Below are 27,081 nucleotides of genomic sequence, written 5' to 3' on the forward strand. Positions count from 1 at the left end.
CCATCGAGGTTTCCTTGCTGCCTGTGCAGGTCACCTGTGTGTGCCTCTGGGACCTTTCCTTCCTCTCTTCTGCCTCTTTGGTCATAGATTTCATCCTTACAATCCCCACAGTCCCCTCTCCTGAACTCACCGCCCCCCTCCCCCCATGTTGTTTTGTTTTAAGTTTATTTATTTTTGAGAGAGAGAGACAGAGACAGAGAGACAGAGAGAGAGAGAGATACGGGGCTCAAACCCATGAACCATGAGATCCTGGCCTGAGCTGAAGGCAGACGCTTAACCGACTGAGCCACCCAGGTGCCCCTCTCCTGAGCCGCTTTACGTGACAGGGCTTCCCGTTCCCACCACTTCCCACCAAAGGTCTCCCAGCTCTTCTCTGGGCATTAGGGGACTGTGATGTGACCTCATTTTATATTATTTCTGGCTAAATAGCTCCAAATACTCCTCTCCAGAGGGGAGTCCTAAGTGTGCCTGCCCACCTTGATCCCTTTCTATGGGGCTGGGGTCACGATCGCACCGTCTCCTGTGTCTTGCTCCTGCTTGGTGTGTGCCAGGCACTTCAGATGCTCATGCCCCGTTGTGATGCTGCTTTCAGAGGGAGGCGGGTTGTGGACCGAAGAGAGATCGTGCCATGCGGACAAAAACCCAGAACTATAGTCAAATTCCTGCAGATAGAAGGCACTTTTATATGTGCAGCGCACATCCAAGAAAAGACCCGAGGGAAACGTGAATATATTAAAAGAAGTTACCTTTGGGAGGTGGGATTATAGTCGTCTTCATCTTCTTCTGTCCTATTTTTCGGTATTTCCAGTTGCCCTGTAATAAGTTAGCATACTTTTTACAGGGCACCATTTGCTGCCCTTCAGGGTCCCGTCTGCACGGACGCAGCAGCTTTTCCTCTGCCTCTCAGCATGGCCCTTTCTCTATATGCCTCGGACTTTTATCTCACATCATCAGGGTACAGTGATACGGGTTTTAACCAAAGTCCAAAATTTGCGTGCAAAATGCAGTCCCTACCCCTGGCACACTGAGGTAGATTTATTGTGTTATTTAACATGTAAATGTTCTGAGTGCACAGCTGTATGTGAAGCACTGTACCAAGAATCGGGCTGAAAGTGGATTGGGGCTGGATAAAGGGGTGTGCAAGCACAGTAAGGGAGACATGACAGATACCAAGGGAGAAGAGAGGAGGAGAAGGGCTGAGTGCAAATATAGCCAAGTTCAAGGTTCTGAATTGGAAAGCTGCACTGCTGAGGGGAAGAGCCTTCCCGACCCCTCCCCGGAGGGTTTTGCTGTGGTCTTGTAGTGATGAAACGCTCTTTTGTGCCGTAAACACCAACAATTTGGGGTCTACCACTTTGTCGGGATAAAATGGTCTTTTTCCATGCCAAACTTAATAAAATATTATTTAGGTACAAATTAAATACATTAAATCCACCTGTTTATATTGTAAATGTCTGTGTGGCAGAAACTGTATCTTGATTTTTTGATTCCTTCACAAAACTTTAATGTTTTTCACCTTGAATGTACAGTTGACCCTGACCAATATGGGGTTGAACCACACAGTCACTTCTCAGATTTCCTTTCAAGGAATACAGCACAGTGCTATAAATGTATCCTCTCTTCCTTAAGAGTTTCTTAACCCTTTCTTTTCTCTCCCTTTATCATAAGAATACAGTATATAATTTAATACAGATAACAAAATGTGTGTTAAATCAACCATTTATGCTATCAGTAAGGCTTCCAGTCACCAGCAGCCTCTTAGTAGTTGAGTTTTGAGGGAGTCAAAAGTTGTGTGTGGATTTTCGACTGCATGGGCGTCATTCCCTTAGCTCCTGCATTGTTCCAGGATCAGCTGTTTTCTGTGATTTTATGTCAACAGACTGTTTGTCTCATGTCCTGAGGCTGTGGAATTGTTCTGTTTTTCTTCATCATCGTACGAGTGTTCAAGTGACTTTCACTGGAAACTGGGCTTATCACCCACACACCGGAATAGGACGCCAGGCAGCCTGGGGATGTGGAGGCACGTTTGTTCGGTGCCTGGTTGGCGCCCTGGAACAGGTTGGGTTGGAAGTACCATATGCGGTCTTCTTCCTTCGGGGGTAAGTCAGGTTGTCCTGCATTGACAAGGAAGCAGGCTGGGTGAGGGAGTGGGAGTCCACTTCTAAGCCCTGTCCCGTGACCTGGGTTATACGAGATGCCACGACATGAAATGTACAAGGTGGTCACCTGGCAGCACAAGCCAGTTGCCACGCTGATGTCAGTAGCACGTGCTGTGGGTTCAGGAGGAAGGGTGGCTCTGAGCTGGAGTGCCTCGGTGCCTCTGCCAAGCAGCTCCTCCTTGCTGGCCTCCAGGTCTCCCCTCCCCCTGCAAAAAAAAAAAAAAAAAAATGTTCTGACTTTTGCCAGTCCATCAAGACTCAAAACACCATCCCATCCTGTTCTTCCAGTCATAATAAAACCTTGTTACCTGTACCTTGAAAACTTTTTTCTTGGCTACTGACTGAACTTTTTAATTTTTTAAAAAAATGTTTATTTTGAGAGAGAGAGAGAGAGAGAGAGAGAGAGAGTGAGTGAGAGAGAGAGAGTGAGTGAGTGAGTCCTAAGCAGGCTCTACACTGTCAGTGTAGTTTGACAAGGGGCTCCATCTCACAAACCTCCAGATCATGACCTGAGCTGAAATCAAAGTCAGACGCTTAACCAACTGAGCCACCAAGGTGCTCCCTGACTGAACTCTATTTATTTGTTTGTTTTTGAGAGAGTTAGCACAGAGAGAGAGAATCCTAAACAGGCTGCCAGTGCAGAGCCCGATGCAGGGCTCATACTCAGTGGAACTTGAGATCATAACCTGAACCGAAATCAAGAGTTGGAGGCTTAACCTTCTGAGTCACTCCAGTGGCCCTGACTGAACTCTTTTTAAAGGAAAGTTTTTAGAGGCCCTAAAAACATGAAATCCAACTGCTCTGCCGAACTGGAGGGAAGGGGTAGTTCAGAAAGACGCTGGCTCCTGCTATGGATTGAATGTGTCCCCTGAAAATTCACGTGTTGACTCCCCCAGTACTTAATGTGTTGGTATTTGGAGGTGGGGCTTTTGGGAGGCAGTTAGGTTTAGATGAGGCCGTGAGGGTCGCGCTTCTGTGATGGGACCAATGGCTTACTTATAAGTGAGAGGAGGAGGAGACCATGTGAGGGCCCGACAGGAAGGAGGCAAGCCAGGAAGAGGGCCTTCCCCAAGGGCCCGATCGTGCCGGCACCCTGAATTTGGACTTTCAGCCTCCAGAACAGCAGGTAGCAGATGTTTGTTGCCATGGCCGCTCAGCCGGTGCTGTGTTGTTTAGCGGCTGAGCCGAGACTGCTGCACCCCCACCACTGCCCTGGCCCCTGCACGGGCTTTGCTGTCAGCTCCACGGGGTGTAGTTGGAGAGCTCTCCTTCCACAGTTAGCCTCTAACCCGTACCAGGTCTAACTCTGACCCCCCAGTACCCTGTGCTGTGGTTGGGAGGAGGCGGAGGGATTTCCTCTCCAGGCTTCCAGTAGGAACAGTTGCAGAGCACCCCCTCCCACCCTCCGACCCGAGACTGAGCACATCTTCCTTGCAGGGCATGGGGCAGGGACTGTCCTCTTTGGGGGAGGCTCACAGGGAGAAGGTACTGGAAGCCGTGCTGTAAACAGATGAGCTGCTTTTCTGCAGATGGTCAAATATCACGAATTGAGAAGTCGCGATCTTAGCTTTTAGTAGTATATTTTTCTGTTTCTGCTGGGTGACTCATCAGCCTATGTTTCTGACTATTTCTGTTCATATCTGGAAGTTTTCTGGAAGGAAATTTATTATCACGGTAATAGTGTGGGTAGTTGATCTGGGTCAGCAGTGGGGGAGGGGGATGACTTTCTGAATGCATTTCTTGAGAAACTGGTATTTTATTTTGAACCATTACCTTTGACAAAAGTTAAAATGAGGTTTGACTGACGTTTGAAAATCAAGATATGTTGTATCTAAAATTTTTGTTTAATGGTCAGGTTATCCATAATGGATAGAGTCCTTAATTAATTTGAAATAATCTATTTAAAAGGTAAATCCGTTTCCTTGTGTCATATAATGTGAAGCCACCAATTAAGGTAAAGGTACAACTTAAACTAAGTGGCTAAAAAAATGCTGAATGCCAGAGGCCAGACATCCTTGAACTTCAATGTGTGTAGAATTCTAGACGTTAAATCCCAGATCACTGGGTCCCACTCTGGAAATCGTGAACCAGTAGGTCTAAGGTGGGGCCGAGAATTTACAGTTCTGCCAAGCAGTCAAATGATACGGTTGCTGCTGTTGTGGAGACCACACTCAGATCTGGTCCCATAGACGGAACCCCTGGCCTAGATTCTGTGGATGGTGACTGTGTGTGCTGTTGTGAGAAAGGGTCGGGGAGACATTTGTCCTCTGTACCCACAGTGAAGTCCAAGCAGGTGGTCTTGGCCGGCAGTCGTCATGGATGTCAGTGATGAATGTCGGATGGCCTGACACTTTTTAAAGGCTCCGTCTGGCCGAGATCAGAGGGCTAAGTGTGGGTGGCAGAGTGCCTCCCCACATTAAATGCCCACTGGCTCTCTGAAACAGAACCCAGCAGCTTGTAATTTTTTCACTTCCCTGGAGCTGGTGTCAGGATGGCGGTATTGCTTACTAGCACAGGCGGCCGCTCACCCTTGGACCTGACTCATTTCTTGCCATCTGCGTGAACTCCCCCTCCCCAACATACACACTTTCCCAGGGGCATGGGGAATTACCTGAAATTCTCAAATTCATCGTGACGTTTTCATTCCTGCCCTTCGTGTGGAGTGACCTTCCCGCTCTGGCAGTTGACCTTTCTGGTCATGCTTCGGCACCTAGGGCTTGACTGCTGCCTCCAATGCTGTCCCTTCCCCCGCCCCCTTGAAGGGTCAGATTGGGATCATCTCTCCTGGAGGTCGGTCTTCCATGGTGGCCCTCTGCACTTTACCCTATGTGGGCTATTCTCCTATGGGCCCTTTCTCACACTGGCCTGTCACGGTGGCCTACTCTGCTCCTTCCTTGGGGACAGAGGTTGGTTTCATTTCATTGTTCTTGGGATAAAAAGATTGGTCACAGGAGTGATTAACACCTTCTTTGTAATGTTTGTTATAAAGCTTTATAAATAAAGTTATATGTATACATATCAGGTATCTGTACTCATGTGTAGATGTATAAAGTTTATGTAAAATTTTATTATAGTTTTTGCAATTTAAGACTAAAACTGTTGAGAAGAGCTGAGGCTGACACTTGAACCAGAACTGTGGGTTCCACGCAAGTTGCTCGTTTCTCCTTCTGTGCACGTGTGTCCTTGTCCCCTCCATCCAGATTGTCCCTCTTTTATTTCTTTCCCTTCTGCTTCGTCTTTCCCTAAGATGCTCCATGCTGCTTGATCTCCTGCTTCCCTGAGCTCCTCTTGAATTTATTGTCTGTGCTCAGGACCGTCATCATCAACCCCAGGGATGCCATTCTCAGAATTATGGGAGCTCGGCTGAGGTTTGCCACATAAAGGTCTGGCAGGGCAGGGAGTGGCAGGAGGAGTCTCCCCAGAGGGTGCGACCTTGGAGCCGAGCTTTGAAGGAGGAGGGAGTCAGCCAGACAAAGAAAGGCCAACAGGGCATCCCAGCCATTGTAAGGGTGGCCATCCCTCTCCAGCGCTTCCCTGCCTCACATGCACGGGTCCTGGACACACTAAGGCAGTGACCAGGAGCCCCCTATTGTTGGGGGGAGCCCCTGGGACGATACTGTTCTTTCCCTCGTAGAATAAGTGTCTGTCTTCCCCACTGTTCTTCAGGAAACCGGATTTCCCCAGCCCTAGTCTGATTGTGGAGAAGTCTAAGCAAAAGAAGGATTTTGCCAGGTTTGGAGTAAAATAGATACTGTTGATAATAGAAATTCAGTATTACCCCTGGCCAAGTACGATGTTATGTGTTCACAAGGATTTTTCATTTAGTCTGTGCAACAAAGCTGTGGGAGGTGGATGCTGTTATTTTCTGTGATTTATGGTTGAGGAAACTGAGGCACAGGGAGTCAAGGGGCTTCTTTCCTGGGTAGTAAGTGGCAGCACCGATGCCATAAGGTGCCTTCTCTTTCTGCTCTCTGCATTCATTCCCAGCATGTTGAGCCCCTGGAGTCTGAGTTCTAGTCCTGGCTCCACCAGCTAATCAGTTCTGTATCTCGGGCCGTGCCATTGAGGGGGTTAAAAACAGACCTCGCTTACCAGGTGGTTATGAGGATGAAATCACTGGGTACTTACAGTGCCTGGCACACGGTAACTGCTCAAACCAATGTGAGTCTGTATGTCTTTGAGCCTCAGTTTCCCCATCTGGGAAGGGGGTTGTTGAGCTAAGTCATCTCATAGCACCCCTTTCAGCCCTGAGTTTGTGTTCCTGTGAACTTGACCGTTTCCCCCTCATCGTCCAGAAGAAGGCGGGAAGCAAGCAAGGGTGTCTAGGGCAGTCGTCATGCAGTGGCTGCTGGCGGACAGTCCCAGGACACCCCTCCGGCTGGCACTGACCTTTCGTGCTGGTGCTGGTGTTTTTCCACTCAGAGGGGTCTCAGAAAATCGCAAGAACCACAATTTGAAATCCAGCGTTCTATAAGTGGTAATAGGAGAGAGCAAACTACGACCAAGCTCAGTGTTCTGTATTCCGACAGGCTGGATATATGTTCCTCTTTATAGTCTTATTGACTTCAATCCAGAAACAAGAGCCCTGACCTTCAGCCCCTTTGAAAAGTATCCGTGTCATTCCCCTTGCAGATGCAAAAACAAATGCTATTTATTTCAAAGGATAATTTTATCTCCTGCATTAAATATAAAAATTCATCTACAGCATTTTCTTGGTTCTTTTCAAGCTCATGTGGGCCTTAACTTTCGTCGCTGCCACCTCCCCGCCACCTGGGTGCTGTGTGCCTCTGCTCTCAGAGCTCAGCCCGGAAGGGGGAGGCCAGGGGTGCGGTGGCCTGTCCAGGAGGAGCCCCCTGTCCGCCTTGAGCCCTGGACCCTCCACCTGGCTCTCTTCCCTGGATTTTCTACCACCATGCCGCCTTCACTGCTGCTCCTTGGAGCTGTCCTCACAGTTCCTGAGCGGGTGGATTCATTCAGGGCTTTTGGCTTCCTCGACTCCCAAGTCCTCTTCATAGAGTCTTGGAGACTTCCCCCCACAGAGTTAATACGGAAGGGTGTAGAGCCAGAGGCCTGCAGGATCCTTGCTTCTGTTTCTAGTTTCTGCATATCTTGTCTGCTGCTTTTTTATAATGTGTGTGTGCCCGACTTCTCAGCACACAGCCTCCCTCCCCTGCAGTGCATCTCAGGCTGAGAGTTAGGCTCACTGTTGGGTCTTCAGAGCTCCCTCGGCCCCAGCAGTTTGCACATGGTTTTTTACAGTAGCCCTTTGTTTTTCTGATCCACTAAGCTGTGCATCCCCTGACAGCCGTGGTACCTTCCCCTGCTGAAGAATGCATACATGAAATACACTGTCCTTAAAAACTGGAAAAACCTCAAATCTTCCGTTATTTCCGGGTCCTTACTGATTAATACATTAACCATCCAATGCTTTCTGTAATCTAGGCTCAACCCTTCTTGTCTTGTTGTCACATACACACCATCTGCTCATTGGCCGAAATGGGTCATTGGTTGAGTAGTCGCTGGTCACCTGTACACGTTGTTTCTGCCACCCCGTTTGCCTGAAATGGCTCCCGTCCTTTCCACCTGTGTGACTTTTCCTGTCCTTCAAGAACCACCACCGCTTCCAGAAAGCTGATCCTGATGATGGTGGCAGGAAGAATGTTGGTTGCCATTTTATGGAATGCTTGCTCTGTGCCAGGCATAGGTACGTATTTAACGCTCACACTGCTCCAGAGACCTAGACAGCATTATGCAGATTTGTAGTTGAAACAGGCGTATAGCATCAGACCACATGTTTGAGGTTGAGAAGCTAGGTTAGTGGCAGAGCTAGGATTTGCCTCCCGGACATGTGCCCCCAGAGCTCACGCTCTACCTGACAAACAGGAGAGATCATTTCTTTTGCTAAATTTCTCAAACACTTTCTCTGTCTTTCCTAGCAGTCATGTACTTCTCCCAGTCACCCTGTTGAAACTTGAGGGACTGTGTCCCATTCATATCCGCCACGTAGCAGGTGGCAAAAAACTTAGAAACATTTCTTTACGCCAAATGTTGTCTTTTTTTTTTAAATCCTGTTTTCTTACTGGTAGACCATTATATAATGTGACTGGAGAAAACGATGAAATCCTTTTTATTGTTACTATTTTCCATAAAATATCCAAAGAAGTCATGGTAGGGTTTAGAGCAGCCTTGGGTAAATGACCTCTTTTGTTCGGTGACTGTCTCATGTGCACCTGCTGTGTCAGCCCGCACAGGCAGAGCAGGGAACATGGAAGCCTCTGCCCCCCGGGCAGCTGCCTCCTGTCCAAGGAGCGGTAAAGCAGCTCGTGCTTTGTAAACAGTTTGACAGCATTCATGGAGGACTGCCTGTTCCTTTCTTAAATCTACACGGTTCTTTTACTTTGTTTTTTTAAGACGTTTTCTTCAGCTGTTGGTAACAACAGATGCTGCAGACGCTAATCCCTGTTGTTGTTAACTTTTCTCCAGAGGCTTAACATTCAGTTGTAATTCTCATTTCCAAGGCCTATTCACGTTGTTAAAACAGAGGATTCAGAAACACTGGGATTTTAAACATTTCTTTTTCTTTTGGTGTGGCAGATCAGGAGTTTTGAGATGGAGAGAGTTATAAAGTGCTCTGTTGATGGGGTAACAGAAAAATCCAGAATACTGGAGAATAAGGGCCCATCTCTTCATGTTCTTCCTGGAGCTCCCCTGTCTTACAAGGCACTTAATGTGTGATTTAATGTTCTGTCTGTAAAAGGAGGAGAGCTGCAGCGCAAGCCCGACAACAGCGTCTTCTGCAAGTAGCAGCGAGGAGCCCTGCCTTCCATGCTTTACTGAGTCGGGAGCTGGGCAGATGCGAGGCTGTATGCGTGCGTGGTCCTTTCTCCCTTCCCCTGCCCTGTCACGGCCTCGGCTGTGTGCATACCGATGGTGCGCACACATCTGTGTGCAGAGAGAGAGTAAAGAATGTGGCAGTGCGGTTGCAGGAGAACAGTTTGGCAGCTAAAATATTGACACACCAACATAAATCATATTTGTGACTCTGTTGAGAAGGTCACAGCAAGGATTTCAGTAGAGGTGATTGTCTCTCAAGGCCTCTGAAATGTAGCTGGTTTTGAAATTCTCAGAACCCATACAAACCCATCGTTTCTGCAAATCTCTATGATTTAAGCATGCTACATCCTGTCATTATAGGACATGTCAAAATAGTAAAGTGTAATCCTTTGCTAGCGTGTTATTGTGGCCCTTGGTTTTGTGGCCTTGCAGACTTCATAAGTATGTCTGTCAGTGCCTGTGGGCGCCACAGTTGGGGCAGTCAGGGGCGAATCTCATTTCTCACATTTGGTACCGAGGGACTGTCACCCAAAAGGTGTAAGTGTTTACAGAGGTTTTCAAAGAGGGACCGCCAGACTGGCCTGGGGGTGGAAGAGCCCCCCCCGGGCCAGCCTCGACCGTACTCCTCCCTGTCAGCCCCTGTGCAGCAGCGGGTCAGCGAGAGTGTGGGTCAGGAAAGGAAGCCAGATCCCCAGTGTTGTTCTAAAGAATGTTAGAAACATCAAAGGAACCTCTCTTAGACCGTCTAGCATATCCCATCCCAGGTACATATAAGTGATTCAGTAAATACTGGTGAAAATGGGTTAGGAATTATCCAAGTTAAAATAATGCACATACTGGGGCACCTGGGTGGTTCAGTCAGTTAAGTGTCTGACTCTTGATTTTGGCTCAGGTCATGATCTCATGGTTTGTGAGATCAAGCCCTGTGTTGGGCTCTGCTTTGACAGTGAGGAGCCTGCTTGGGATTCTCTCTCTCCCTCGCTTTCTCTCTCTCTCTCTCAAACTAAATAAACTTCAAAAAAATAATGCACATATTTATTATTAGAACAAGGCTCTCAGCTGACTGTCCAACATCTTAATATTATTCTTGCCCTGACCCTGTCACTCCACTCAACCCCATGCATGTGAATACACATGGACTGTACCTCAAGCACATGTGTGCATGCACCCATGAGAAAAGACTGTTAGAAAGCTATGCCCTTGACCCAAATCTAGATCTTTTTGCATTGATAAGAAAACAGCCCACTAGGATTAATTATACAGGCCAGATTTAGAACAAAGGATAATATGTTTAAAAATTGTTAATTATAAACTATAACATCAGTAATTGTCACCACATAAAAAGAATTTGGGTGAGGGGGAATATATTTTTACCCATTCCCAGGGTTTAGGAGAGGATTAAGTGATGGGGAGTTATACTCTGCATGGAGTTCTTGCTGAGGATGATTTTGTTTTCCTTCTCCTCCCCACGTGTGACAGTTGGCAGTGTCAGGGCGTTTTTGATGGTCACTCCTGGGGTGGGCAAATACTACTGTCCTCTGGTGTGTAGAGCCTAGGGAGCCTGCTAAATCCTCTAAAATGCAGAGAACAGTCCCCTGTGACAAAGAATTATCCAGCCCAAAATGTCAATCGTGCTGAGGCTGCGAAAAGCCTGCTGTCAGCTGTTAGGTTTATTTGGTGACCTTTACAGTGGATTAGCTTTTATTTCGTGAATTCAGAGGTGAAATTAACACTAGGACTGGTCATTTTTCTTTGTATGCTGCGCTTGGCCTTGGCACCCCGGCTGAGGCCAGGACAAGCCGTGGGCATGTGTGAACGCCTCGATTCACCCAGTCGATGACAACAGTGCCTGCACGAAGTTTTAGCTGCTAGTGGTAGCAGCGAAGGGAGATGAGCTGATGTGCCCAGTACAGGGGGCTGTGGGAGGGAGGGCCAGGGGTAAAGCTGCCTTGTGGAGAAGGAGCTCTGAGAGCCAGCGGTGGCGGCATCGCCTGGGAACTTGAACTGCATTGTTCGGCAGAGTTTCAGCGGCCAAGATGGTAAAAGAAAAAAGGGAAGACAAGAGCTCAAATGGAGGAGTTGAGGCTGCAGAATAAGATGAAATAAGAACACCGACTTGAATTCCTTCTGAAAAATGCAAACTCTCGGCCTCCCCAAAGATCTGCTAAACCAGAATCTGGGTTTTAGCAAGATCCCATCTTCTTCTGGAAGTCAGAAGAGCCCTGGGTGAATGTTCTGTACTTCACATCGTGGCCCTGACTCTTGCCAGCCATGCGGCCTGGCCCAGGTTACAAAACTTCACTGCACCTTAGTTATTCTGGCTGTAAAATGGGGATGACAGTGTCACCTGGTTCGTGAGGTGGTTGTGAGACCCAGACGTGCGTATTTGTGTTGAGGACTCAATGGTAAATGCTTACCAGGCTGAGCCGTGACGGATAATAAGAAAACTAAGCTCAAGGCGAGCACATTAGGGAGGCAGTGCATGTCCTCATCGCCAGGCAATGCCTGTACTCCTTGCAGATCTACTTCTTTGGAAGAAGAAAGTAGCAAACACTGGAGCTTCAAAAGACTCTGGTTTTTGTCAGCAACCCAACTGGCAGAGACTGATGGACCTGGGGACCAAATAGCCGAAACTCCCAGACGTGTTCCATCAAGTCCAGCCTGGGCTATGCTCTGTTCATTACCTTGCAGGGTCTGAAAGTCAGTAGGACTGTGCAAGATGCTCCGGAGGAGAAAGGCGTTGAAGAGGGGAGGGCAGGTTGGAGGCAGGAATGAGCCCTTGACTGATTAGCGGGGTTTGAGAATGGGAAAGAATTTCTAGACTGACTGCTCCTCGTGCTCCGTCACGCAGGTGGGTCCCTGGCTGCCTGCTCTGTGCACGTGAAATCATGTGTGGCGAGCCTGTCCCCCCTCCCTGCCCCGCCTGCCCCCCCCCTCCCGCCCCACAGTGAGTCCGTCTCCCAGCAATCACCTTTTGGAAACAAGACCCTTGCCAGCCAGTGGGCGTATAAATCCTTCAATATGAGACAAAACACAACTTGAATCACCACCGCATTGTTCAGCGGAGTTTCATCGGCCAAGATGGTAAAAGGAAAAAGGGAAGACAAGAGCTCAAATGGAAGAGTTGAGGCTGCAGAACAAGATGAAATAAGAACACCGACTAGAATTCCTTCTGAAAAAGGAAGAGCTTGAGCTATGTTGTGTTCAGGAACGACTAACGCTAACAGCTGTCGGGGGGGATTGGTTTGTTTTCTCAGTGTTTTGCAGAACATTTTTCAATCTCTGATTTACATCATCACAGGTTTGCATTATTTTTCCTCAGTTTTTTAATTATGAAAATTATTCATTGTCACAAATGTAGGAAATACAGAGAAAAACAGCAAGCACACCCAGACATCGTACCCATCTAGTTGTTCTTTTAGTCAATAGCTGTGTGCCAGGCACCTGCTGGGTGTCAGGGACTATGCCGGATGCCAGGGAAACCCTCAGGGACAAGGTGGCCTTGTCTTGCTTTCTTAGAGCTTACAGTTGAGTGGCTAAAATCTTGATGTGTTTCCTTCCAATATTTTTTTGTGTGCCCTTAATGACTATGTAATAGCAAATAAAGCTAATATTCACTGTATTCTTACTGTGTGTTCACCCCTGTTTCAGTTAGTGTATGTGATATGTATTAACTCAATCCCTGTAACAGTTCTGTGAGGGAGGTGCTGTTATTCCTGCCCGGCAGATTGGGAAGCCGAGGCATAAAGAGGTTAAGCAGCTTGAAGATCACAAAATCAAAAAATGTGGAGTCTTGATTAAAACCCAAACAGCTTGGCTCCAGAGCCTGACCTTGTAATCAATGAACTATACTGCTTCTCATAATATTTATAAGATTGAGATCATTCTGTACAGACAAGTGTGATTCCTGCTTTTATACTGACCATTACACGTGAGCACCCTTCTATAAGAACAAATGTGCACAGACTACCTCCAAGAGAAGAATTTTAATGTATTCATTCGTTTAATAGGATCATAAATAAACAGATAGAAATGTGATGATAAGTATTTAAATGCTTACAGAGATCACAGAGCATTCTTAATGCTTATCATAAATTATTTTAATCCAGTAACTTTAAGAGGAGTTAAGATGGACAAGTGACTTTAGGAAATGAAATGTTTTGTAGCTTATGTTTGATTTCATAGATTTCATAGCAGCAAATCAAACCCAACCTTAGCCAAAGATAATGAGAAGTCAACGCTAACAGCTGTTCTGGAAATTAATCGTCATGTGGCATTGTGTTGGAGCACTGGAACACTGGAAGAGACTGAATGTTGTGATCTGGGTGGTTGTGAGATTTGAGTTGTCTGAATGGCTTTTCACAGCATGTGTTAAGACCATGGTTTTATTTAGATTCAGTTTAGACTGACATTCCCACGAATCCTTCGCCTCAGGTGAGGTCCGCTCACACAGGAGCTTTTGCTCTTCTCCACTAGTTTCAAAGTGAGCAGGTGGGGCATTCTTTCCGCTGGTCTGTAAGGTATCTGTGAGTTATAACAACCTTGTGTAGCAGTGGGGTCTGCAGTTGAGAAAGATACACATGCGTGAAATGTGAAGAGATTTCAACTAATAACTAGAAATTTGGAAACTGGTGACATAGGAAACCTGAATTATAGAGATATCTAGCAGAAGGCGTGAACTTCCAAATCAGGCAGACATCGGTTGCGATCCCAACACACCTGTGTATTCACTGCCTGATCCTGGGCAAGTTACTTTGCTTGGCTGAGCCTTAGTTTTCTCTTCAGGCTAATTAATCCCTGCCTCTGGCGTTGTCATCAGGATTAAATGAGTCTGTCTGTATAAAACTCCTGGCGTGGTGCCCAGCACTTGGTAGAGGATCCGTTAATGGTCACTGTTATTATTGGCTATTAAATATGCTTTCATCTTCTTCCAAAATACCTAGCCTTGTAACATAGTGGTTAAGAATGCACATGGAGGCCAGACTCCTTGGGCCCCCAGTCCTGGCTCTGTACTTCCAGGCTGTGTGACAGTTGGCAAGTGTCAAATGTGCTTCAGTTTGCTTTTCTTTAAAACTGAATAATTACAGTAGCTACATTTGAGGGTGGTTGAGTGTTAAATAAACTAGTATCCATAAAGCCCCCAGGACGATCTGGTACAGAGTGAGCACTCTAGAGCGTTTGCTGTTACCAATAATACAGTCACTAACTCAGAAGAAAATAGAAATATTACACCTTTGAAAGTAGGTATCTTGGAACATTTCTTCAGCTCCTACAACTTTTGCTTACTGTTTGATGTATACTTTGATGGTTGTAGCTCGCACCCAATTTATTTCAATGCATATTAAAACTTGAATTTTAAATCTGGTGATACCATTTCATAATATGCGAGCGAGCAGAATTTTCTGATCTGACACTATGTTTAAATATAAGTCTTACTGTTCTGAAATGTCCTTTTCTGTCCCCAGATTACTCTGAGCTGGGAGAGCTACCGCCACGATCTCCTTTAGAACCGGTTTGTGAAGATGGGCCCGCTGGCCCTGTCCCAGAGGAGAGGAAAAGGACATCTCGTGAGCTTCGAGAGTTATGGCAAAAGGCTATTCTACAGCAGATCCTGCTGCTCAGAATGGAGAAGGAAAATCAGAAGCTGCAAGGTTGGTTTGCCATATTTTTTAGAACGAACAGGGCTGATAATCTTAATTTGTCTTGGCTCTGAAGTGAATCGCATCACACATAAGAATGCCATCTTTAAAAAAACAAACCAAGATGCTCTAACATACGTACATACGTACATATATACAAAATATCTGTTTACTTTTTCAAAGTGGAGTTAGTGCTTTTTACTTTCTGGAGGCTTCATGATAACCTCACCCAGTGCATTAAATTATTCCTGGATGGTCGTTTGCGGCATAACATCTGGAACTTCCAAGAGACAACCCTCAAATGTAAGCTTCAACTCTCTGAAGAGTGTTTTTTTTGTTTTGTTTTCTCTTTCCCTCCTTACTTTGTCCCCAGCCACAGTCTGTGCTGGGTGGTAGGTGTGAACTAATCCTGCACAAATCAGTGAAGTTCATAACCTCACTCTATGTGCCTTTTGAGTGGGTTGCAGGTAACCTAAAGCAAAGAGGACGAAGCTTCAGCATTAGCTGAGTTCTAACTGAACAAGATCGAGATGTTTTATAGACAGACTCTTTTAATGCTGCCGACAGCTTTCCAGAAGGCAGGTGTTAGCCTGAAGAGGAAACTGAGGCTCACATCAGCCAAGTTCTTGCCTGGGGTTATGTCAGTATCAAAATACAACTTGAACTTTGAAAGTTTAGATTTTGTTCATTTCCTGTTTTCTTTACTATTGCTTGAACCAAAAAATATTATCTTCATAGCAGCTAAGTGAAGTGGGTGGTATGGTGGAAAGAACGTGGGTCCTGGAGTATAGAGAGCTGACTGGATATAAAATACTGGGCATTTTGATGGGGAAATCTGAACGTACTCTTTCCAAAGGAGGCTGTGCGGGCGGTTCACTTGTGCCGCCACGGCCCAGAGCAGTTTGGCAGTTAGAGCACATTTCATTGAATTTACTCCTTGGCCGCAGATGTTCGTCTTCTATCTTGATGTCTGCATATAGAGCTGAAGGTTATTAAGGCACCAAATCTCGTAAGGTTCATAGTCCACCAGCGCATGTCATCTTTGACCAAAAACACGAAGTCAGATACAAAGTAATAAGACCTTTGAATATGAAAGTAGTTGAGCATTTGGCGTGGGCTACTTACAGGTGCTGTGGGCTGTCCCTGTACCCAGTATTGAGGCTGAGAGACCCTCGAGGTGCTGTGGGAAAGGGTGCAACCGTGAGGGGAGTTTACTGCAGTGATTGCTAAGATTTCTTCCAACTTGGTTTTTCTACCATTTTCTTGGGTGTTCTTGAAGGCAATTCTAAAAGCAGATGCTTGAAAGAGACTTGACAGTGATCACATCACTGAAGGTACATCAGCTACATGACTGCTTTGGAGCACAGGACTCATATTCATGCATATATTGGGTTGGGGTCTTTGTTGAAAAGCAGAGAGGCAGTTCAGTTCATCATGTAGGCCATAAGTCCTGACACTTCTCCGGGCCAGTCTGCTTGCAAATGACAGCCATGGAAAATCAGGGCGTAGCTGTAAAATGGGCATGGCACCGGCTGGCTTCTTGGGACGTTGGGGGGCATCATGGCTGCCATCGAAGTGACTGATCAGTGTGCCACGAGAGCAAAGCTTCTGTGAAGCTGTGTAAATGATGATTACAGACAAGAGTGAACAGGGAAGTGTTCCCTAAGGTGACCTGGAACACCTGGCCAGGTGTTGCATCAAGTTCACTGGGCCTTGCCAACATCTTGCCACCGCTTCCTCATTCCATCTGGCGGTGGTCCATCCTGTGAGGTCTTGCATTCTTGCTATTTGCATTAATTTCTCTTTTTGTCTCTATAAAGTTCAACATATGTGTTCACCATTGTGGTGAAAGCACAATAAATTGTTTAATTCAGAAAGCATTGACTGTTTCTGTGAGTACGGTACCTATATTGCTGAGACACTTCATCATCAATAAGAGCCTGACCGTGAATTGCCTAAAAAAACATTTTGTAAGCTTTGTTGGGGTGGGATGGGGGCAGAACTTTCTCATTAAATACAGAAGCAAGATTTGACATGAACCAACCAGGAGTATACCATGTACTAGAGAGACAGTCATTCTGCTACACTGTTTGTTTGTTTGTTTAACTTCTTTTTAAAGGAAAGTTAAATTGTAGCTGGGTGTGGGATATGGTTCCTGTAATTGATCTAGTGTTTAAGCTAGATTGCATGCTGTTTGAGAAAGAAATGAGAAGAACATGTGTGAGGAGGTTCTTCCATGGTTAATTAAGCCTATTTCCTAGATTTAAAAAAATTTTTTTAATGTTCATTTATTTTTGAGGCAGAGACAGAGCATCAGTGGGGGAGGGGCAGAGAGAGAGAGAGAGAGAGAGAGAGAGAGAGAGAGAATCCAAAGCAGACTCCAGGCTCCCGAGCTGTCAGCACAGAGCCTGACATGGGGCTCGAACTCACGGACCTCGAGATCATGACCTGAGCTAAAGTCAGATGCTTAACCGACTGAGCCACTAGGCGCCCCATCCTAGATTTTGAATATGTGGATTAAGTATCTGTTACTATTCGGGAAGCATTGCATCTGAGCAGGAACCAAACCACATCATCTAAATTCTCTTCAGTCCCTTATAGGCGGGACTATATTGAAAGCTGAATTCTAATTTCCCCAGATAACTTTTAATGGTTCTGGGACCAAAATACATTGCTTGTCTCCCAAGCCAGCAGTCTCCACCATGTCCCCCTGCAAGGCCATTCCTCCCCTATTACAAATGAAGATGTGAGAAGCCCAATGCAGGACAGGATGTGTGGTTCAGTACAACCATGGTTTGGGGTCAGAACACTATTGCTTATCTCACTGACTGATGTAATTCAAAATTTCATGCTTCAGATTAAAGTGTTACACTATATCTGCATAATGGTATGATAACACATTGAATTTTGTATTTTAACTGAAATGTAATTGTAAGCCAACTTTGGCTTAGGTCATGATCTTGCAGATCATGAGTTTGAGCCCCGTGTCAGGCTCTGTGCTCAAAGCTCGGAGCCTGGAGCCTGCTTCAGATTCTGTGTCTCCCTCTCTTTCCCTCTGCCCCTCTCCCACTCATGCTCTGTCTCTCTGTGTCTCTCAAAAATAAATAAAAACATTTAAAAAATTAAAAAAAAAAAGAGGTGATGGTAGTTGGAAGAACATTTTATTTGTGAAGGCAGTCACTAGCGATGCAGGATTGGGGACAGGCAGCTACAGCCCACCCTGTGTAAGAGACATAAATCAGACCTGAACGTCATTAGTCCGAAGTCTGAGTAGGCTCATACATTCATGGTAGATGGTAATAAATGTTTTAGATGAATCTTCTGTAAGGTTACGTTTGCTCTCATGTAGTCCTAGTGTCCCATAGCCCCAGAAATACTCAATTGTGGGTTTGTAGACCCTTATTTAATATTTTAAACGGTTTGGTCTTGTGCATAAAGGCCTTGTCTGGGAGCTTTGACATTTGTTGCAAGCGTGTAGCATCCATTTTGCTTAATAAGACATTTTGGAGGCTCTGGATTTTAGGCAGCAATGTTAGGACACTCAAACTGCAGGATGGTGCTTAGGCCAACAGTAAAATACATGGATTAAGCCTTTTCAGCGGAATCTTCTGGCTAGATGTTATTGTCCTGTTGAGTTCAGAGAAGGCTCCTTGCATAGCTTGCTGGGCTCTTTAGTGCAGCCAGACAGGCTCACAGCAGAGCTCACTGTCAGAGAAATGTCCCTTGGCACTGAGAGCCCAGTGCTACCTGCAGTCACTGGCCAGCAAGGCTAGCCCTGAACCTGCTTTGCCACAAGGTGGTTTAATGGGACCTTAAAAAAAATGTATTCTTCAAAGTGAGAAGGAAAAGAATAAAGATGGTAGGTAGAAAATCGCAAGAGAGGCAGCACCAGGCCTGGAGTCACTTGACTACCCACCAGCCAGTAAATAACTTAGGGCAAGCCCTATACTTGCTCTGAACTTCAGTTTCTGTGTCCATGAAGTGAGAGGCTGGATGAGGGACGTGTTCAGCAGCATCTTTTCTTGCATTTGTACTTGAAGGCAGTAATCAAGTCCATTAAGCACATAATCCATGCATCACATGAATAAGGTCTTACCATTAGGGTAGTGTTAACTAGATTAACTGAGTTAGTCTTTGCTCAATTTCTGACACGGAAAAAGAAAATATTTTATTTCATGTTATCAGCACTTAGTTTGTAAAGCAGCATTTTAGACCTTTCCTTATTTGTCTTTATATTTTTGATAATTTGTGAGCACTTGCTGATTAGCAGAAATTTTTGGATGCTTGGTATATTTCATCTCACTGAATCCTCACAAGAATAACTCAATGAGGTAGCTGTAATTCCCGTTTTAAAAATAATAGGCACTGGAGTTCAGTGTAGTGGTTGGACCTGGAGGAAGGTATGGGGGGGGGAGGGGGACTTTGGGTCCTGCTCCAGCACCTCCGACTTCTGTGGCCCCTCCTCTACTCCTGAATCAAGTGGGGATGGGGGTGGGGAGAGCATGTGGACTTTCAGGGGGCTGAGGGAGGACACACTTGGAGGGGCGGGGGTGGAGGGAGCACCAGGACCTTCAGGGAGCTGGGGGAGGACACACTTGGGGGCGGGGAGAGCATGTGGACTCTCAGGGGGCTTGGGGAAGACACACTTATGTGATGTCTGCGTTGACTTAGCAGTGTCTCTAGGACTACGAATGGCTGTATGCCAGTAAACTTAACTGTTGAGATGCAATAGACAAATTGCATGAGAGGTACAGTTTACCAAAACTGAAATGAGAAGAAAAAGATCTGAATGGCCCTGTATCTGTTAAAGAGATCACATTTGTGTTGAAAATCTTTCACTCGAAAAAACTCCAGGCCTGGAAAGTTCCCCTGGGTTCTGTCAAACATTTCAGGCCCCTGATAGATACATGCCTAGTCGCAGAAAAAAGATGTGTAACCATAAGCCCCATAGTGCAATGGAGAAGGGCAAGGGCCCCAGGCCCGCCCCACCTCCTGCTCAGGGACCTGGGAGTTGCTGGTCAGCCTCTCGGCCTTGGTTTTCTCAACCAGCACCCTGCCTCAGAGAGTCATTAAGATTAACTGCTGCTGAATATAAAGTACTTAGGACATAGCATTTGTTTATTATTATCATAAAGACCATAGTTGATCGTCTCTGCAGAGGCCTGTGTACTGGCTCATTTAGCTGGGCAATGCTATGTGTTGTCAAGATCTGAGACCTCAGGTGGGATGGATTTGGGGGCTCACGACATCACCACTGTGTTGAAATAGAATATCATGGTTTTAGGTGGGAGTGAAGTTGTCAGAGTTAATCCTGAGAATCATCAATTTAAACTTTTCCTTTATCAATTCCCTGCCTCTCCCCCCGCCCAACCCCAGTTTGGTAATCCAGGTATAATTCTTAAGGCAGTTTAAGCTGAATAAAGTTGGTGGGAAATAACAACTACCGTCGTACATTTGGGGCGATGTCATATGAAAGGGAAGATTTATTCTGTTGAGCTGCAGGAAGCAGAAACATGACAAGGTAGAGGCTACCTAAGAAGGTTTGGCTCTAAATAGGGAGGAACTGTCCTTGGAGAGGCTCTCCTGGTTCAGATGAAGAAATTGTGTTCATCTCTAACCATGCCAGGCACCAGGAATCTTAACGCATAGCTCCTGTCCTTAAGATGTTTGCAGTTTAGTAGGGTAGCTGTGAAGATTGATAGAACTGGACAGGTATGGGATATATTTTAGTAGTGGAGCCAACAGGTTTCTTGGGGCAGGGCGGGGCGTTGTGCAGGGGTCAGAGAAATAAATCAAGGACACCTACTAGGCATACTCAGCTTTTTCTAAGGTAAGGAAAATGAGGTGGCGCAGGAACAGTGACTTTAGTCTGGACCTGTCAGCTTGGCTGTAACTGCTCACCATTTCAGTAGCGATGCTAGATGCTAGGAAATGAAGACTTGTAGCCATAGCATTCTCTAACACTCTTGCATGATCTCTTCTAGCCTCTGAAAGCGATTTGCTGAACAAGCGCCTAAAGCTTGATTATGAAGAAATCACTCCTTGTCTTAAAGAAGTGACCACAGTGTGGGAAAAGATGCTTAGCACTCCAGGAAGATCAAAAATTAAGTTTGACATGGAAAAAATGCATTCGGCTGTTGGGCAAGGTAAGCTTTATGGGGAATCCATCCCTCCATCCTTACCTCCCACTGATGTTGGGAAGAGGTATGGAATAAAAAAACATTAAAGCCCAATTTTGGTGGCTGTTTCTCTCGTAGTTACCACACCTTTCTGTAGTCTGTTTCCACATATCTTAATTTGTGTGAGTTTCATCACCTTTCATGATTCCTCTTAATTAATTAAAATGCCCAGAAGCCTAGGAAGCAGGAAGAAGATAGGAAAACAGGGCTTAGTTGCCTACAAACTGGGTAATGATGACATATCTAAGTTAGATGGTAAAGCAAAAACTGATTGCACGGCTTCTCTAGGGAAACAACACAGTTTTATGCACAGACTTCGGACAGGTCGTCCCAGGTTTAGATCCCAGCCCTACTGATTTGCCAGGTGATCTTAGGCGAGTGACTTAGCCTCTCTGAGTTCCACTTTCCCTGTTTGTGAGGTGTGGGCGATGACAGTGATTGCTGTGAGCAGTAAAAAAGCTGATACCTGGAAGCACACTGCACATCCCTGCTACCCTGGAGGGCCCGGGTGGGTAGGCGGTGTTTGTGGGTTTTTAGTGTGGTGTACTGACAGTGTGCCAGTCCACACTGCTACTGGCCTAAGAATAGGACTTGGGACTAAACATTTAGAAACTTTTCCAGTAATTTGACAAGGGTGATCCAAAAAAAAAAAAAAAAAAAAGTGGACTTGTCTTTTATCAGTCTTTTTTTTCTGTTTCATTTTTATATAAATTCATTTTTACTGTATTTTATAAAAGTATCAGCAGTGGATTGGAACATTTTAAAAGAAAACAAAAACTGGTTCTTCACAAATAGTTTGAGTAGCTCCATTTTACAGCTTAACTTTTTTTTTTAAATTTTTTTTTTTCAATGTTTTTTTATTTATTTTTGGGACAGAGAGAGACAGAGCATGAACGGGGGAGGGGCAGAGAGAGAGGGAGACACAGAATCGGAAACAGGCTCCAGGCTCCGAGCCATCAGCCCAGAGCCTGACGCGGGGCTCGAACTCACAGACCGCGAGATCGTGACCTGGCTGAAGTCGGACGCTTAACCGACTGCGCCACCCAGGCGCCCCTTTACAGCTTAACTTTGATGATTATTAGTGTTCAAGTAAAACAACCATTTCTTTTAAATAAATGTATATTAGCATCTGCCGGCAAGATCAGAGACCTTTGGAGTCTAATTTTAGTGGTTATCAAGCTCTGGTCAGTTTAGTCAAGAATAACCAAGAATTCAGACAAAGCAGTTCAAATATGTATGAAGCTTAGTTTTCTTCTGTGGACTTTGTTAGCAGCTCAGCGGAAGAAGTTACACAGTGTTACTTATCTCAAGAGAGTGAGTGGGCCAAAGCATTTACTCCTACTGTAGTCTGTGGGCATTATTTAACCTTTATCTGAACTTGACTGTGTCACTTTCAGTAATAATATGTAGTGATTGCTAGTTACGACTTTCCCCTTTCTATGGATAAGGAAACATGACTCTGTTGTAATGGGCCCAGGGCCTGTTCACACACCCATCTCCTGGAGTTCTCACCACCACACAGCACTACCTGTGGTTGGACCTGCCTCGGCAGTGCTCTCCTCAGAGAGCAGAAGTGTGGCGGGTGGTGAGGACTCAGACTCTTAATTGGCCAGCGGCTTCCCGTGTGACCTTTGGCAGGTGTCCTCGCCCTCTTGGGCTCCAGCCTTCTGGCAGCTAGAGTGAGAGGCATAGACCCTACAGAGGGTCTCACAACTCTCTTCCAGTTCTCACGTTCTTTTGCCCCTAGTGATTGCTGGAGGCTTACCATTGCACCAAGTGGCCCCAGATTGCCGTTTGGAAAAGGGAGAAAGCAGAGAAAAGAAGGACTCTGTTCTTTCCCTTTTCACTATTGACTATATGATGGTCTTCAGGTGGCTTTGCTTGTACAAAAGGTAAATCGCATGGGTCTGTGACAGCTGTTCTGAATGTTTGAGTTTCTTAGAAACCGGCACCTGGAGATACTGGTTTTCGTTATGTATTTGACAAGAGGGAACTGATGGAAACACTCCAGGCATCTGGAACCTGTGTAGTGAACTTTGGGATAGGTGATTATACAGTTTGTAAACTGAGATGAGCTGAGGCTAACCCTCTTGTGTCCACTGACATGGTCATATCATACCTTCTGTGGTGGAAACTCTAACTGCACAAGGGGCTTTTTCAGTTATTCGGCTGGTTTTAACACATAAGATGTAATGACTCCAAACAAATGCCCACAGTCCATCTTGTAGCTCAGAATAAAAAAACGAGATTAAGGGGGGGTCAGAACCACCCCTTTGGCTTCTTAGGTAGAGGCCAAGTTACTACAGAGACTTTGAAAGAGAAGATAGTCCCTGTGTAGGTGATGAGGCCCTTCCTCTTAATGGTCTGAGGACCCCTAAGTGATGGAAAAAGGGATTTATAAGCCTTCCAAGTTAAAATTGGATCAGAGCAGCAGGATTAGTTTGTCAGCTTAGGAGAAGGAAGAATAATTCTGTAGAGCTTTAAATAACTCAAAGCTTAGTTTGGGTTTAAATGATTTCACTGAAGATAGCAAGGTAGAGCTTTGTGAACCGGAGTATACTTTTCTAGGATTGAGATTGCGAAGAGGGCACCTCAGCAGTTGGCAGTTCAGGCCAGATGCAAACACTGCTTACCTGTGATCTAGCAATGCCACATGTAGAAACCTGTTCTAGAAATTAACCAGCCAAAAATGTACTGCAGTAGGAAGAATGCATATTATGGCGTTGTGTAGCCAGTAGCTAAAACAGAACCAGAAACTCCTGCCATGTGACTGCCCTGTGCCATAGTCTTCGAAAATGACACAGTAGATTTGTATTTACTGGTGTAAGAGATGTGTGAGATAAGTAAATGAAAAAAAAATACTGTATGGTCTCATGTACAGTTGTATATTTCTGTATGCACATAGTGTGTGACACATGCATGACACAATTGCACATATCCGAGTAATAGGATGACCATACATCCGGTTTACCTGGCACAGCCCTGGTTTACAGCTTGTCCCAGTGAAATAATAAATAGTCTTCCTCTCTGCTTTCAAATGCTTCCTGCTTTGGCGTGGTGAATTATGTGTTCACTCTAGTTATGAGTGAGTGGTTTTTCACTTTCTTTATACCTTTTGCATTTTTAGAAGGGCTTTTTTTTTTTTAAGTGGTGAGCACAAATTACTCTTGAAGTCAGTAAAAATAAAAAGGTATTTATATTCAGGGGGAGAGTGGCCTCCTGTCCACCCGGAACCCTGCCTGCAGGCCCAGGGTACGAGTGGAGGCAAAACTGAGCATGGGGAAGGCTGTTCCAGTCCTTCTCAGCAAAAACATTGGCTCCAATTCGCACGACTCTTTGTTTTTAAATCACAAAACCTAAGCTCTCTTAAATACGAGAATATGTGGTACTGTCCAATGACACAAGCGATATTCTCTTCTTCCAAAAAATAAACGTCTGATAAGATAATGGGAATGATTTAGTAATAAGAGGAAATTGGTTATCTCATACCTTGGGAAAATATCCCAGTTTGAAAATAATAGTTTGTGAAAAAGCCCCACTATAAATCACTTAACATGGTGACTGTTTTTCAGGCCACATTTACTTCTATTATAGTTTGAAATGTTAAGGGCTTGTGTGCGTGTGTGTACACACACACACACACACACACACACACACACACACAATGATATTCTTCGAAGCAGGGAGAGAAGAATGGAGTAATCTAAAAAGGCAGATGTCAGGGTGTGTTAGTTTCCTGTTGCTTCCGTAACAAATTATTACAAAATTGATGGCTAAAACAGAAATTTTCTTCTCACACTCCTGGAGGCTAGAAGTCTGGGGTCAGGGTGTGGGCAGGGACGCACTGGGCATCCCTTGGCTTGTGGCTGCGTCACTGTGCTCTCTGTCTCCATGATCACATTGCCTGCTCTTCTCGTCTTCTCTGTGTCTCTTGTAATGACACACGTCATTGGATAGAGGGCCCACTTGCATCATAAGGATGCTGATCTCATTTTCAGACCTTAATTATGTCTACAAAGACTCTTTTTCCAAATCATGTTCACAGGTTCCAGGGGTTAGGATGCAGACACACATCTTTGGGGGCCACCATTCAACCCACTACACAGGATCATGAGATTAATGCCAAGACCAGCATTTAGAGAGGGTGTAAGTTGTGGTCACAGTGAAGTGTGGCCCTGTATTTCTCCCACAGGCTCGCCTTTTTTGTTTTCTTTTACAACTGGGCTGTGTAAGGGAAAAGTCAAATTGCTTACCGTACCCAGGATATTTCTAGGAGATGGCTGAGTGATTGTTCTAAATAGTTCCTTGTGGATCTGGTAATAAATGAAATTGACCACTATCTGGTTCAGATCCACAAATGATGATTTCATTATTAACCGCCAGGCAAGAACACAAAATACATGTTCTCTGGTCCCCACCCGAGTAGCAGCTTGCTGACTGCTCTGACAGAGACGACAGTCCCTCCCTCTGCTCTGCTCCTACCCAGCTGGGTGATCTCGGCTGAGGGACCTGTTCCTGTGGGCTTCAGCTTCCTTGTCTTTACCAGGAAGGGTCATCATCCAGTGTCCCTCAGCGGGTCGTGGGGACGACGACGACGCAGTACTTAGGATGGCGACAGCACCTGGCAACCTCGTGCTGGTCTAACCTGCCGCGGCTGTCTTGCCAAGGGTACAGACTTCCGTCAGATGTGGCCAGTGGAAAACCAGGAAAACTGTCTTCCTGGGCAGACGCTCTGATGAGCAGGAAAGTGTTCAAAGCGGTCCCATTTTTTCGTGGAAGGAAGGAGACCTCAGTCCCTCAATCAGAGGCTCCTTTTCTCTCCAGAGGACTCCTGTCAGAGATGAGACAGATCTGGTGTCTTACTCTGCAGGCTCCCTTGTCTCCCCATTTCTACATTCGGGCCTTGTAACAGCTTAATGGTGAACCAAAAAGTTCTGAATCAAAACCGTCAATATTCCTGCAAAGTTTGCCTTAAATGACATCATTGGCTTTAAGAGAACTTCTCCTAGTTTCAGAGGACATTTTTAATCACGTTGCATAGTCAAATCAGTTGTACTGAAAATGTGGAATAGAGGCTCTCCGGTGGCTTTTCTTGTTTTCCCGTCCCAGTTGAATGCTGCCCGAGGCACGTTTGTGTGGACGGCGGCCAGTCCGGCCTCTTGTCCCTTTCTTAGCCCACCTTGTAGACGGTGTCTAATCCGTATTCCCCAATTAGGCTGCCCCCTCCCCAGCTCAAAAACATTCCGGGGTTCCCCAGAGCTGCCACATAAAGTGCAGGTAGCTTGCCTTTTACTTCGCCTCTAATAAATCCCTTCCCCCTTCCCACTGCCACCTGCCCCCACCACACATGCGCCCTGCACCTGAGGCAGAGAAACACGGAGAGTTTTCTTCCTCCGACGTGTCTTCTCTCTCCCTTACCCTTCCCACAGTCTTACATCTTGGCACAAGTGAAGGATTCTGTGAAATCTTGCCATCCTTCGTCTGAACCCTCGTATGAGACAACATTTTGCATTGTAGTTTTACAAGCCTGGGAGTCTTTCCCTCGAACATTAATTGGCACCAGATGGGGGCTCGTATTCATCAGCTTATCCACCCCCCCCCCAAGTGTAGCACAGTCCGAACATCATATATATTTGAAAGCCGTAAGGAAAGTGCGAGGGGCCAGCGGAGGGGTGGGGAGGACGGGGGTGTGGAGGAAGGAAGGAAGGGGAGCAGGTAGGACAAAATTTTAGTTGTTTCCTTTCCCTTTCGACGCTGCTAATTCATATGAAACAAGAGGTTATCAGTGGAGTGAAACCTAACTCATTTTTATTATTATGTTGTACTCTGAGCATAAAATCTCTCTGTTTCCTGCCCCTTCTCCTGAAGGTGTGCCACGTCATCACCGGGGGGAGATCTGGAAATTCCTAGCAGAGCAGCACCACCTCAAACACCAGTTTCCCAGTAAGCAGCAGCCAAAGGACACGCCATACAAAGAACTCTTGAAACGGCTCACCTCCCAACAGCACGCGATTCTTATTGACCTCGGTAAGTCTGCATTTGGTTCGACATGAAAATGGAAGGTCCACTCACTTGAAAAGTCTGGAGAGACTGTCTGAGTTATTTAGTGATCCGCCTTTAGGTTTAGCAATCAAAATTTACTGCTGAGACGTTCAATTGGAAAAGCCCTGGAGTAATCACAGCTGCCTGGAGTCATGTACTTGAAAGTGTATAAAAAGTCTCTCTCTCTGTTGTTGACTCCGCTCCGCACGAAGGCTCTGCTCGTGATCA

The 27,081-nt window shown here is 45.8% G+C and overlaps 1 protein-coding gene across 7 annotated transcripts in view; it reads left to right on the top strand.

Moving 5' to 3' along the window:
- The window catches only part of TBC1D1 (TBC1 domain family member 1), a 216,136-nt gene that overhangs the window by 155,106 nt on the left and 33,949 nt on the right, over nucleotides 1–27,081 (top strand). For 6 of the 7 annotated variants that reach the window (XM_047090943.1, XM_047090944.1, XM_047090945.1 and 3 more), the window contains 3 exons: nucleotides 14,459–14,644; nucleotides 20,617–20,778; nucleotides 26,680–26,838. In XM_047090943.1, coding sequence (XP_046946899.1) covers nucleotides 14,459–14,644; nucleotides 20,617–20,778; nucleotides 26,680–26,838 — 507 coding nt within the window. Of the gene's footprint in view, nucleotides 1–7,714; nucleotides 7,864–14,458; nucleotides 14,645–20,616; nucleotides 20,779–26,679; nucleotides 26,839–27,081 lie in introns of those variants that run through there. The other variant, XM_047090950.1, reaches the window with a different exon arrangement.

This window comes from Lynx rufus, unplaced genomic scaffold, assembly GCF_022079265.1.
Source record: "Lynx rufus isolate CCGP_SWC_20201006 ecotype Redwood Valley unplaced genomic scaffold, mLynRuf1.p SCAF_3, whole genome shotgun sequence".
Classification (NCBI taxonomy): Eukaryota; Metazoa; Chordata; class Mammalia; order Carnivora; family Felidae; genus Lynx; species Lynx rufus.